The following is a 14172-nucleotide window of genomic DNA, read 5'->3' on the forward strand; positions in this document are numbered from 1 at the left end:
GATGGGGCACAAGATCTCGTCAGTCTGTGTGTATGGTCCTAATGTTGATTCCCCAGATTTTTTTCATGAGTTACAGGTGCGGCTATTGAGACTAGACCCCGCACTTCTGATAATAGGGGGAGATTTCAATTTATTGTTGGACCCAACCAGGGATAGCACCTCCACATCCTCAGACACTAAACCATGTTCGCGACAGACACTTGTCGACATATGCAACCACTTTTCTTTATTAGATGTTGAAAACAAATTGCACCCACATCTTATCTTCCGGAGTACACACACTATTCCGGGTTTCATAACACATGGACTAGGATAGGCTACTGACTGGTTTCCCCTGGAGTTGCCGGCTGGCTGGGAGGATAGCTTACTCTACCGCACACGCTTTCAGACCATGCCCCGGTTGTGCTTAAAATCAACGTTCCCAGACCAGGTGGTTATGAGAGACAATGGCGCTTTCCCGGAAGCGCACTTTTAGATCAGGTTTTTCAGGAAGAAATAAGACAGGCTATAGAGGACTACTTTGAAACAAACACTAGGTCGGTGGACACCTGGGCGGTACTCTGGGAGGGGTTCAAGGCCTACATCAGGGGAGTCTGTATCGCTAAACATGCTGGGGTCCTACGGGATCTCAGCCCAACTTTAAACCGTAGTGAGGCGGATATCCCTTCCCTGGACCGAGATCTCATGGTAACGATGTCCGAGTCCGGGGAAACCCGGCGCTTAGATGTGCTGCTCGAATTTAGAGAGACAGCGGAACGAGAGTTATTGTTCCTTAATAAACAGCATGTCGCTCGCCGATATGGTGAAGGCGAGAGACCCGGAAGAATCCTAGCACACACCCTCCACCCTCCGCAGGATAAGGCTTACATCACGGAACTCATGGGGCCAAACGACACTATACTACACTCTACCCCAGACATATGCGACGCATTCCTCTCCTACTACAAAACATTATACACCTCCAGAGTCGCGGGAGACCTGCGGGACCAGGGGTAATATTTGGCAGAAATTGCAATGGTATATCTAGAGCTGTATATGCAAGACTTTTTGTCCGTTCCCATATCTCAGGACAGCATTTTAGAGGCAATTGAGGCGTGGCAGGCTCTTCTGCTCCTGGTCTCGACGGCTTCTCGGCTGATTTTTATAAAGCCTATAAAGATATTTTGGTCCCAAGATTGGTGGAGGTCTATGCTGAGGCGCTAGAAGTGGGTATCTTGCCTCCAACGTTCAGGAAGGCGGTCATTATTCTTCTTCCCAAACCGGGAAAAGACCCCAAACTCTGTGGTTCCTATAGACCATGGTCCCTACTGAATTTGGATTATAAAATATTGGCAAAGGTGATCGCAATACGATTATCTTTATTGATGGAATCCATAATTTTTCCGGCCCAATCGGGCTTCGTGCCTCATAGATCCACTTCACTTAACTTGCGAACTCTATTCACTGTGCTGCACAGGATTAACCCTGACACGCCGGCTGCCGCCGTACTCCTCGACGCCGAGAAGGCGCTTGACTCCCTTGAATGGCCCTTTTTCCTGTCTGTCATGCGTCGTATATGTATGCCCGTATGTTTTGTCTCTACGGTTGCTCTTCTCTACACCGCACCAACAGCTAGACTGCGCCTGAGTGGTACTATTTCCGATCCTTTTACTCTGTCTCGTGGCACCAGGCAGAGATGCCCATTGTCCCCATTACTTTTTATCTTGGCAATGGACCCACTAGTTCGACACTTTCAAGAAAAACATTTACACCGAGGCCTACAATTTCGCACTGGGCCCCTTTTGGTCTCCGTAGTTTAGCGTTCTGCAATACTAACTGCGAGGAGTATTCTACGCTAGTCCATAGCTCTTCGAGACCAGTGGACATTTGGGGTCCATACAGGACTTACATCGCCAGGAAACAAACCGAACACGAATCACCGACAATTAGTGGTATCGTGCCTGAGGGGGTGGTCTTGCTAACGTTTCTTTTTTTTCTCTAATTGGAAAATTATTATATGTTTCCAAAGCTTTCCTCAGCTTACTAGGCCACCATTCTTAACTTCCTGTAGACACCGTTGTCAGGGCATGCACAGTGGGGAGGAGGGTCAGAACTCTCTCGCACCAGCTCAGGCATGTTAGTCTACATGCTCTCCAAATGCAACAGTTCTTATTAGAACATTGTAATGATTGCCTACGGCTCGGGTCTATAACTCGGGTTCAGGGCCTTTAACAACCAGTATAATCATCGGCAGGGGGCTATAATATAAATCTCCAAAACAGGCATGCCTGGGATCTGAAGCATCTTTCTACTTTTTCGAAAAACTCTAAACATAACTACGGCATGTCAATGAGTACACGGACAGTGAAGCTTGGAGGTCTACCACATGTTACTCTGTTCCACATGACAGGGCTTTAAGCCAGATGAAAAAACTGGGGAGTCTCTCAAAGGGACGTGGCCAATGTAATTAAGAGAGTGGCTTAAAACACGTAAGATAAAAATCTGTGCTTAGCATAGTGTGCTGACCGTCTGGTATTTTGCTGCCTCTGTCTTTGCATCCAGATGTCGTTGTATATATACAAGTAACATAACACCTACAACAAGTCAAAACTTTTGGCTTTGTCAATGGCTGGTAATTGCAGAAGATAAAAAAAGCAGCAACTATGGCTCTGTAACATCAAAGGCAGTGAAGCATGGTACTACTGCAAAGTTACAAAATGTTCTTCACTGAGGGTGAGAGCAGAAATGGAGAGTCCGATAGGGACCCGTCTCAGCCCCAGCTATTTAGAACTGCCGGTGCTGAGCACCGCAGGACCCGGCCCACTTAAAGCCCTGCTACATAACATTCAGACCCTATGCAGACATACACCCAGACAGAAATCTGTGTCTACTTAATACTTGACCATTGGCCAATACTGACCTTGGCTTTGTTGCAGAGATTCTGCTCAAACACAGAACTGTGCACAGAGACCAAAGACATCAGTGAATTGTGGTGGATCAAAAACTCACCTCAGTACCTAGAACCCCTAACCGACTAGCATCAGTGTCACATTAGCTCTTCATCCTATAGCAAAGGTACCAATGATTAGACAACCCAGAATGTTATGTTATGTTATGTTAATAACATTTGTTAGGCGCAACAGCTGCCCCAGCAAAGGGGCGTCCTGGCGCCAGATCATGTACACAACACAACAGATCAGGCTGGAAAGAGGGGAAATCAGATAACAGGGGAAAACAAGTGGGTTTTAATGGCCCGTCTAAAAAGAGTCAGACTATTAAGGGCACGAATGTGCACAGGAAGAGAGTTCCACAGATCAGCCGCCAGAACACGGAAGGAACGTCCTCCCATCCTGCTCAGCCTGAACCTAGGCTTACTCACCAAATGGAGTGATTCAGATCTGAGGGACCGCGTGGGGACGTAAAAAGAGATGAGGCCCACCAAGGCGGGGGGAGAAGAAAGCTTCAGAATCTTAAATGTCAGACAGAGAGCCTTGAATTTGATTCTCTGTCTGACCGGAAGCCAGTGAAGAGAGGTCAGAACAGTCGAAACCGAACAACGTCTAGGAATGCCAACAATGGCCCGTGCAGCAGCGTTCTGCACCCTCTGAAGCCTAGTAGCCTCCGCCTGGTTGACTCCTAGCAGCAAGGCGCTCCCGTAGTCAATCCGGGAAAGGATGGAGGCCTGAACCACCAGTTGCCGAGTGGGGGGGTCGAAGAATTTGAGGACTGGTCTCAGTCCTCGCAAAATACCATAACAGGTGGCTGCTGTCTTCTTCGTATGGCTGGTAAAAGATAGATTAGAATCCAGCCAGACCCCCAGATTTTTAACTTCGGCCGCTGGAAGGGGGGTCACTCCTAGTTCGGAAGGCCACCACTGATCTCCCCAGAGGTCCGCCTGCTTCCCTACAATCAGGACCTCGGTCTTCTTGGCATTAAGCTGTAGGCAGTTGTTACGCATCCAGCTAGCCACAGCTATAAGTCCTGCCCGGAATCTGAGCGCAGTCACCTCAGGGTCCCCACTGAGTGTCACCGCCAGCTGCGTGTCATCGGCATACGATGTCATGGTGAGGCCAAATTGCCTGACGACAGCAGCCAGCGGCTTCACATACAAGTTGAATAAGGTGGGGCTAAGGGCAGAGCCCTGAGGGACTCCCAGTTCCAAAGGGTGAAGCAAGGACTGGCCAGGTGGTATAGCTACCTTGAAAAACCGGTCCGAGAGGAAGGAGCGGAACCACTGAAGAGCCTTCCCCACAATACCCACTTCCTCCAATCGCCGCAACAGAATGTCATGAGACACCGTGTCGAACGCGGCGCTCAGATCTAACAATAGGAGCGCCGCAGTCTGCCCCACGTCCAGCACCGACCGCAAGTGCTCGATCATAAAGAGCAAGGCAGTTTCAGTGCTGTGTTGAGCACGAAACCCATTTTGGCTCTCGTCAAGAATGTTATTACGAGAGAGGTGAGCAGACAGAATGGAATTCACGTGCGCCTCAGTGACCTTGGCGGTCCAAGGTAAGAGGGAAATGGGCCGATAGTTCTCCGGGAGCAAGGGGTCAGAGTTGGTTTTCTTCAAAATAGGGCTGACCACAGCTTGCTTCCAGGATGGCGGCACCATGCCCTCACTGAGGGAGAGATTGATCAAGTCCAAAATGGGCTCCCGGCAGAGAGGCGGGAGGCGGGCGAAGAGCTCCGGCTTCAGTGGGTCTAGGGGGGAGCCAGATTTAATTTTGAGGCTCAGAGTGTCAAATACCCCGTTAGACATGGCCGGCAAGGTGGACAGAGTCCAAGAAAACAAGCGACTTAGGTTACTCTCAGGAATGGTGGGAATCAAGAACACTCTTTTGTTATATTCTCATACCAGTACACAACATGGGTAAAAAAGAGACACGATAAAGTTTAAAATATTTATTTTAACGACGTGCTCTGAGATGCAGTATTTTTGCGAACATAAGCGGGCATATGATTACAAATAATAGGATCAGCATTGTTACAATTCTATAAAACACAAAAGGAGAAATCATATTATAATGATGGTGAAAACAGATACTATAGTGTCTTGAATGCCACCCTCCCTAGCTAGGAGCTATGTTTTATAAAATATAGAAGGTCTCTTAGGCTTGAATAGGGGATCCCATACCTCCAAAATCAGCAGAAGTGAATCACATCAGGATCTGCAATAGCTCTCTGTCTCTCTGGAAATGGATTCTCTTCAGAGTGTGTATAATCATTTATGCAGTGCAATATTAAAGGCGCCAGGATTTCAGCTAGCTGCAGCTGTGTGCATGTTGAGTCTAGAGCATGAGCCGATCAGCCCGAACAACACCTAACATTGCTATGATAACCTTGGAGGCTTCAGCACTCACTGTGCAGACTAAGGTCGAGGTGTAAGTCTAGGAATGTTGAAAACAAGCCATTCTCATGTGAAGCAATTCAAGCAGCCTAACTTACAACAACAGTTACATATAGTGTCGTGTGCAAAAGCAGCAAAAAGGTAAAATGGCGTTTAAACTTCTAATAAGCTTATGCTAACATAGCAATGTGCGTAGGTAAGGCTCTGCCTTCACTACACTTTGAGGGGTGGCAAGATCTGACTTTATATCTCATATGTCCCAGGACTGCACTTCATCATGACTACTTGTGCACGGTCATGTGATGTGAAAGATATAAATCAGCCAGGTAAGAAAAGGTGTATATCTTGCAAATATGTCGAAGTATCCTGTGGTATCTGTGATACTGAGTGACTGGCAGACCTGAAGAGTAACTGCATGTGCTAATACCTGTCTTTCCATGCATGTGTCAGCGAGGTTTGACACACGCGCATGTGCCTCTTACCCCTGTTATCACAGATAGCTGTGGTCCCGCTCCACTTTCCATTGGCCATGCAGGTCCTCTCGGCGGAGCCTCTCAGGTTATACCCGTCATAGCATTCAAAGGTCAGGGTGCTGTTAATAGGGTAAGTCGATGCTCGTGGTAAAAAATCACCATAGTCAAAATTTAACGGTTTCGGGCACAAGATTTCTGAAAGAAAAAGTTGTGTTTTTTAAACAAAATACTTCTAAAATTTGTTTTTTATATATCCACACCTATTTTTAGTCTGACTTATATAAACTCATTCCAAAACTGGCAGGCCGCCACTAAAAACAGGTCAGAGCTGCTCAAAACAGAAGAGTATTTCTCATTTAGATGTGAGTGATTTTCTGATTATCCCAGGAAGGAAATCTTCTATGTCTTTCCATGTCAGCTATGCAGTAGCCAGCTTCTAGATACATGGTTGAATAGATAGATAGACATAAATATACAGCATGAGACAACCAGATTGTCTCAGGGAGTTCATAGGATTAACACTGCTATGACAGGCACCGTAAACGTCTGCCAAGAGTGAACAGCAGAGATGAGAGGACTTTTGCTCAGGAAGATTCAGAGAAGAAATTAGCCTTCACTGGAAATCACTACTGAGGTTTGCACTAATCCCTGTTAGCTACAAAGTGCAAAGTGAAGGTTTATCTACAAAAACCAGATTACAGAAAGGTGGTCCAAGGTTTGGTCGTGTTGTATCTCTACAGAGCACCCTGCTAGATAGTTTTCTATAGTACAACATCCCTCATCAAACATCAGAATGACTCTCTCTCTCTCTCTCTCTCTCTTTCTCTCTCAGAGAACTCCGCGAGCTCCCTCTACCAGCCCACTTTACATTCAAGACCGTCAGTCAACTACCACAGTCCATAATAAATGGCATTCAAGAACAACTTGCACCAGAACCACCAGATTTTACTACTGAATATCAACTCCAACAATACTGTGGTACACAACATCGAGGAACAGACTATTGAAAGCTAAGTGTGAGATATAGACTTACTATTTTGAACTCCACATCTACAAACCTTGAAGATATAAGTATTGTGTAGGTACATATATGAGGAGTTAGGTATTGTCTATGGGCTTAGGGCCAGATGTAGGAAGCCTAATACCGGTCGGTAACGGCCGAAATTACCGAATTGCGGCAGTTACCGACCGGTATTAGGCTTTTCAGATGTAGGGGCCTAAATTAAGGATTCGGTAATTTACCGAATCGGTAATTTAAGGAATCGGTAAATTACCGAATTCTTAAATACCGATTCTGTAAATTACCCAATCCTTAATGTAGGGAGCACTCAAATGAGTGCTTTTGCCATTTTAGGATTCGTTATTTACCACCATCTACAAGTTGGTGGTAAATATCGAAAACCTCAAAAGAAGCAACTTTTTGCAAATTATTACAATGCCATGTGGCAGACATACATGCCCTTAGGGCATGTATGTGTGCACCCATACACAATTCTGCCACCCTTCAATGTGTTCCCCCTTTTACCAAATCGGTATTTACCAATTCGGTAATTCCCATTCATTCCTATGGGCCTCCAGGCCCATAGGAATGAATGGGAATTACCGAATTGGTAAATACCGATTCGGTATTTACCGAATCTTACCGATTCGGTAATACTTACCGAATTGCTGGCAGATGCATCAATGTAGCCTTTTGCTATTCCTAAATAGCGATTTTTAAGGAATCGCTATTTAGGAATAGCAAAATCCTATGCATGTAGGAATCGCTGTTAAAATAGCGATTCCTAAACATTCCTTAATTGCTACTCGCAAATTGCGAGTTGCAATTAAGGAATGCTGTACCATTCATTCCTAAGGGCCTACAGGCCCATAGGAATGAATTGGAGATTGCATGAGCAATTTGCGAGTACCAGTAGGTACTCGCAAATTGCTCATGCAATTTCAAGGGTGCAAGGGTGTCAAAATGACACCCTGTTGCACCCCTGAAATTGATCTCTGCACATATGTTGCACACACATGCCCTAAGGGCATGTGTGTGCATAACATGAAACTTTGAAAAATGCACAAAAATGCTTTTTTCAAAGTTTTAGCAAATTACCATGAAGTTCAACTTCATGGTAATTTGCTACTCCTATTAGCGAATTCGCTATTTTTTTTACTTTCATGCATTGCATTTAAGGAATCTCAATTTGGGATTCCTTAAATGCAATCGCAATTTAAGGAATCTCAATTTAGAGATTCCTTAAATTGCGATTTTTGCATTTGGGATGATCAATCCCAAATGCAAAAATACCGGGAGCAAAGGGGCAGATTCTGAGAATCTGCCCCTTTGCTCCCGGTATTTACTTTGATGCATATGCCTATTAATACCTACATCCCAGTTACCGATTCTAAAATACTGAATCGGTAAAATTAGGTATTTTAGAATCGGTAAATCTGGATTACCTACATCTGGCCCTATATTACCTGCCGTTATTTTATTTTCGATATTCTGTCCTTGATAGTGTGTCCCATCGGTATTGTGGTTTCGTTATTCAGGATGCACACTGCATCCCCAGCAGAAGCAGCCTGGCTCAAGACCAAAAAGAGCAGGAAGGTGAGGAGCAGGCATAATGCACCTTCCTTGCAGCCAAGTTAGAGGCAGATTTCAACCAAACTGACAAATAAACCTTTTTGTAGTTTGGGTCATGTTAACGTTATCTCTCTAGTCTTTAATTTGCCTAAATCCCCCGTTTCTCGAAGATACAGACGCGCCCACAGCACAGACACATAGATTTGCCCTCACCGCCCAAGTTGGTAGTCAACATGAAACCAGGGTTACCTCTGCAGGAGGCACTCCGTGTAAGCTTGGTCCACTGTCCATCGTTTTCACATGTTCGGCTGAAAACTGGATACGGGTAGTAGCCTTGATCGCAGGAGTACCACAGCACACTGCCCACATTTAAACCATCGCTCAAGATGATTGCGCCATTTTTTATTCCATCGGGATTAGCACAGCGGATGGTGCTAGCAGCACTCTCGGCATCGTCACCTATTATAAGAGACAAAGAAAAGGTGGATGAAATGAGGTCATCCACAGCAACAACACTGCCATGGCCCTGTCCATATAAAAGAACTCCCCACTTTTCACTCTCCATCTTTTAGGATTGGAGTAAATAAAGTATTCTGGTTTTTACTCCGATCATTAATCCAGGGGATTACGTTTCCTATCTTTTGTTTAGCCTGGAACTTGCTTCATGAAGTGCTACCAGTGTTTTTTGGATGTATGACATTACAACGCATGCTTTTACATCGCATGCTTTTACAACGCGGTTTTTACAACGCATAGGGTTACAACGCATAGTGCTTTTAGGCACTGGATAGTGAATTGTTTAATTTACTATTCCAACTCCAGTCCCCGTGGATAGTAGGGAAGGTGTTGGATAGTACATTAAACACATTCCCTATCCTAGAGCGCCCCCCAGCGCAATGTGTTGTAATGGTTTGCGTTGTAAAAGTTGCATCGTAAAGGCACTGCGTGTTAAAAGTTGCGTTGTAAAGGTTGTTTACCGTGTTTTTTCAATATCTCTATCGTTTTATAAATTCAACAATGCGCTTCTCATAAAACACACAGTAACTTCAACAGTAGATTGCAATTTAATCACATCATAATGACTACATCTCTCCGTGTCTCAAACTTCTGGAGTGAGGAGAAAAAATAGGATTCAGGAGAGTTTTCTCAATGCTCCTACTCGTTTAAGTAATGCCTTCCATACAGAATCTTCCTTCTTTAGCATTTATTCAAACATTATTACATCCTATTGTTGGTCACTAGTTACCACCATGATCTCTTCCTATACATTTCTCGAGTAAATAATTCTTCTTGCAGAAATATCAATTGTTGCAAATGGGTTTTACCCATTTACCGCTATATGTATCAAGCTATTTAGCATTCGCAAAGGCCGAAATTCTGCGAATTTCGGCCTTTGCGAATGCTAATTAGACAAATGGTATGTATCAAACAAGTTTGATGCAAAATAAGGAATAGCAAAATTTGCTAATCCTTATTTTGCGATTGCACTTAAGGAATTGCAAATTTTGCGATTCCTTAAATGCAATGTATCAAACAAATAATATGCAAAAAATGCCATTAAGGATTAGCAAATTACCACCAACTTCTAGTTGGTGGTAATTTGCGAATTCTTATCAAAAAGCTTTTTTGAAAAAAACCAAAGGTGCCACATGACGCCCATACAAGCCCTTAGGGCATGTATGTGCGCCATATGCCCCCAAATGTCTTTTTCAGGGGTGCAGCAGGGTGTTCTTGAGACACCCCTGCACCCTCGGAAAAATCCCTAATTTGCGATCAGCAAATTGCTAATTGCAAATTGCACTTTCATTCCTATGGGCCTCCTGGCCCATGGAAATGAAGGGGTAATTTGCGATTGACAATTTGCTAATCTCAAATTAGGAATGCTAAGGAATCGCTATTGGAAAGCGATTTTGTACATACATACCGTTTTGCATTTCCTAAATAGCGATTCCTTAAAATTCGCTATTTAGGAAATGCAAAATGGTTTGTTGATACATATAGCGGCATATCCCCTGAAGTTTTCGTTTTTGACTACCTGGTTTTTGGACTTTTACTGTGGGTGAGGCTTACTATCTGCATCGCACTCAGGGTGAATTAATAGTAAATGGACTCAGAGTTCTAACTGCCAGTGATCAGCATTTAAGACAAGGCAGCTTCTGTGCAGCTAGGGTAAAAGGCTGTGTATAAGTTAAATGTGAACATGGCGAGCACACGTGTGTGTGTGGGCTGAGTGTGTGAAGACTACTGTCTTGCACAGCCGGGCATCTGCACACAGGTAGCCTGTTGCAGAAGTGAATGTGAGTGGGTATTCTATTCATCGTGTAGGTCTGTAGTGCTTACTGAGAGGCGAAACCTGCAAGAATCTACAGTTTTATGCTACTGAGGCTACAGGGACTAGTGAGCACACCTTGGGGGTAAGCCTTACTGTTTCCTGCCGTCCCGGAGACCGCCACTTCTGGGTCCTGCTTCCTCCCCTCCCGCCGCCGCAATCCACATCCTTCAGCGGCTGCAGCGCGGAGGGGAGAATACATCCGGACTACCAAGCCCAGACTCCCTAGCGGCAGCGGAAGCCGCAACTCGCACTCTTCGCGCCAGGAGGCGCACTAAAAGGGACGCAACCCCTGTGGAGCGGGGGCCCGTGAGCACACCTTGGGGGTAAGCCTTACTGTTTCCTGCCGTCCCGGAGACCGCCACTTCTGGGTCCTGCTTCCTCCCCTCCCGCCACCGCAATCCACATCCTTCAGCGGCTGCAGCGCGGAGGGGAGAATACATCCGGACTACCAAGCCCAGACTCCCTAGCGGCAGCGGAAGCCGCAACTCGCACTCTTCGCGCCAGGAGGCACACTAAAAGGGACGCAACCCCGCTAAGCCCGGGCAAAGGCCAGAGGAGACCGGTCCGGGCCTGTCCTCTTGGTTTTGCTTGTAAGGTGATCCTACTTCGAGACTTTACCTTCATGTCACGTAAGAATGGCTTCTAAGAGTTGTGGTGCGCAGAGGAGAGAGGTCACAGGGCCCATGGATTGCTATCTAGAAAGGGTAATTTTACCTATCCCTCATGAACTAGATAGTTTAGAACAACGCCTGCCCAGAGATAGCGTGCTCTGCAATCACCCTGTCACACAGACAGCCGAGGTAGCATATGGATCAGCCTTGCTGAAAGAACTGAATGATCTTTGTAAGACCCAGTATGTAGCTGCAGATTATGTAACCGAGCAACTCCATGTTTTGGTCAGTCCCTTAGTAACTCCTAATGCCCCGCCCACTACGCCTTTACTGATAGATGTTAACACACCTGATGCCCCTTGTCCATCTCCACTTGTAAAACTTAACAACAACCATATAGGGCCCCTTAACATCCCACCCGCCAAAAGGAATGGTCACGGAACAATATGCACGGGGAGTGAAACCAAACAAGGAAAATTGTGTCCAAATTCCCTAGCAACTACTATACTTACCCCGATACCAGCTAAGATACACAAAACTCTGGAATTTCATGCTCCTAGCTCCCAGGCCACTTTACTGGACGCCATAGAACGGTTGGTTACTTCTATCATATCCCCACTGATAGTAAGAATAAACAGTTTAGGAGAAAAGCTCAGTGAAATTGAGACGTCATTTAATGCCAGCATGTTACTAATAAAGAACATGGCAGAACTCAGCCAGCAACCTGTTCGAGCTGCTACTGTGGTGCACGAATCACCTATTCAAAACAATAACTGTGGGAATAAATCAATAGTTGCACATAGGACAGCACGAAAAAATCTAAACGTAGAGCCCAGAGGTCCAACCCCAAAGTAAGGTCTACCCTAGGCCCAACACCTCACAATGTGATAGCTGACAACCAAGGTACCACCCCTGGCAGAAGCGACCATATAAATCTACCCCCAATAGCCGCCCCTTTTGTATGTGTCCTTTCGGGTGTCCCACCACTTAAGAAAGGAAAATCGGAAACACAGCACGACTTAAGAAATAAAGTCGTTTTTTGGCTAACGAAAAACAGACCCCTGCCACCTCATATTGACGGCTCAATAGTAAGTGTCAGAAGGGTGGGTTGGTTGGGATCGCTCCCTAAGGATACCAAAGGGGATCTTGTCTTGGTAAGATTTAGAAATGAACGTGTCGTCCCTTATTTACACTCCTGGCAGCCCCAATTGGGAGATGGGCCAATATCTACATGGCAATTACATGACTTTTATCCCAGGGCGTTTTTCCTCACCCCGTCAAGATCCATAGCAGAGAGCAATCATTACTTGGCCAGAAATGTATATGTATAAAATGGTTATAAAATGCTGACTTCAAATCAATTCTAGATTTTGCCCCGAATCTGGCGTGGATTAGTTGTAAATATTAAATTCTGTAAAATATTGTTTTCTTTTAATCGTGCAAATAACTATTTTAGTGAAATGTAATTATTATGACTGCTCTGAATAATTTGTATGCTTTTATGATTTACATTTTTTAAATCGAATAAAGCTTAATTGATTTGATTTGATTTGACTTATCGGTCTTCGGATAAACATGCAGCCCAAGTCGAGATCCACAGTCCCTTTCATACTGGCTACAATCCTTATGGCACTTTACCTTATAGCTCATAATCAGGTTCTAAGCATTTGTCAGCATTTGTCAGCCACAAACTGGGACAGGTTAATTACCCTGCTGGTTAGCAGGAGTATTAAAAGCCCCCCACACAATACAGCCATTAACAGAGCTTGAACCAGATCCTGGAAAAAAGAAGGGTTGGGGAAGAAACCTGCAGCTGCTAATTAACTTCTCAGCCTTCATCTGGGATTGAAAACGCAAGCCCATGGAATGAAAGGTGATGGGCAATACCTCTGGAGTCCAACACAGATGGGGAACCCCTTTGAGGTTTTAGTAGGGATAGATAAGGCAGTTGTGGAGCGGTGGCTCCTCCACGATGGAGGAGGAGTGTCTCCCCATTAGCTCAGAGGCAGCAACTGAAAAATAAATCAATATTTGACTGTTGTTTTATTTTTCAGCTACAGGCTCTGAGCCAGCATATACAGGGAGGGGGGGGGGGGGCGGGGAGAGTGGTAGGTGTACTTTTAGATGCGCATGTCAGTTTGGCCAGCAGTCTCAGGATGGCCAAACTGACATGCGCACTTAAGTTTCTCCAACCCAGATGTATTCCACAGCTGGGTTGGAGAAACAGCACAGACTCCCTGTGCCTTGAGGGAGCGTTAATCAAGCCCGCTAATGCCAATCCCCATGCTGTTCTCACGCTTGAGAGCAGCATGGGGATTGGATGGGGAGGCCGTGATGCATGCCCAGGGACTGCTGGGACCAGGAACAGAAGAGCACGAGGCCGCGGCAGCCGGCAGCACCAGGTAAGTCTTTAATTTAAAAAAAAAACATTTTAAACACCCCCGCCGCGCGCTCCCATCGCACGCTTCTTCCGGGTAACTTCCACCCGCCTCACCACTTCTTATCTGTGTGGGCTGCCACAACAGTTGTGTCAGCAGGAGGCAGAACTCAGGCTCTAAAGGAAGCCCTTTCCGCAGACAACTTAAAGTCACCATGTTGGAATGCTGTGAAGGAGGGTTGGGATAGAGATTGAGAGATGAATCGGTACCCTAGGATTGGCTTCTAGAACTTTCCAACACCACTTAAAAACCCCTGCGCAAGGGGCAGACGTTTGAGAATACAATGGACCTGGGAGCGACATCAGAGAAATAATTCCCAGCTGGAAGGAGAAGCCACCTTATGACACTACAGAGATAGACAGAAGGACATTTACTTCAGCTGAGCCCCTGGACTAGGACGGTTCTTTCCAGGATCAG

At 45.6% G+C, this 14172-nt stretch overlaps 1 protein-coding gene across 1 annotated transcript in view; it reads right to left on the reverse strand.

Annotated features, from left to right (window-relative positions):
- C2 (complement C2) overlaps positions 1-14172 on the reverse strand; it is a 658041-nt gene that overhangs the window by 538383 nt on the left and 105486 nt on the right. Inside the window, exons 2-3 of the mRNA XM_078645909.1 lie at positions 8624-8833; positions 5812-5997 (exon numbers count right to left, since the gene is read on the reverse strand). Coding sequence (XP_078502035.1) covers positions 5812-5997; positions 8624-8833 — 396 coding nt within the window. The remainder of the gene's footprint in view (positions 1-5811; positions 5998-8623; positions 8834-14172) is intronic.

This window comes from Lissotriton helveticus, chromosome 5_1 (genome assembly GCF_964261635.1).
Source record: "Lissotriton helveticus chromosome 5_1, aLisHel1.1, whole genome shotgun sequence".
Taxonomy (NCBI): domain Eukaryota; kingdom Metazoa; phylum Chordata; class Amphibia; order Caudata; family Salamandridae; genus Lissotriton; species Lissotriton helveticus.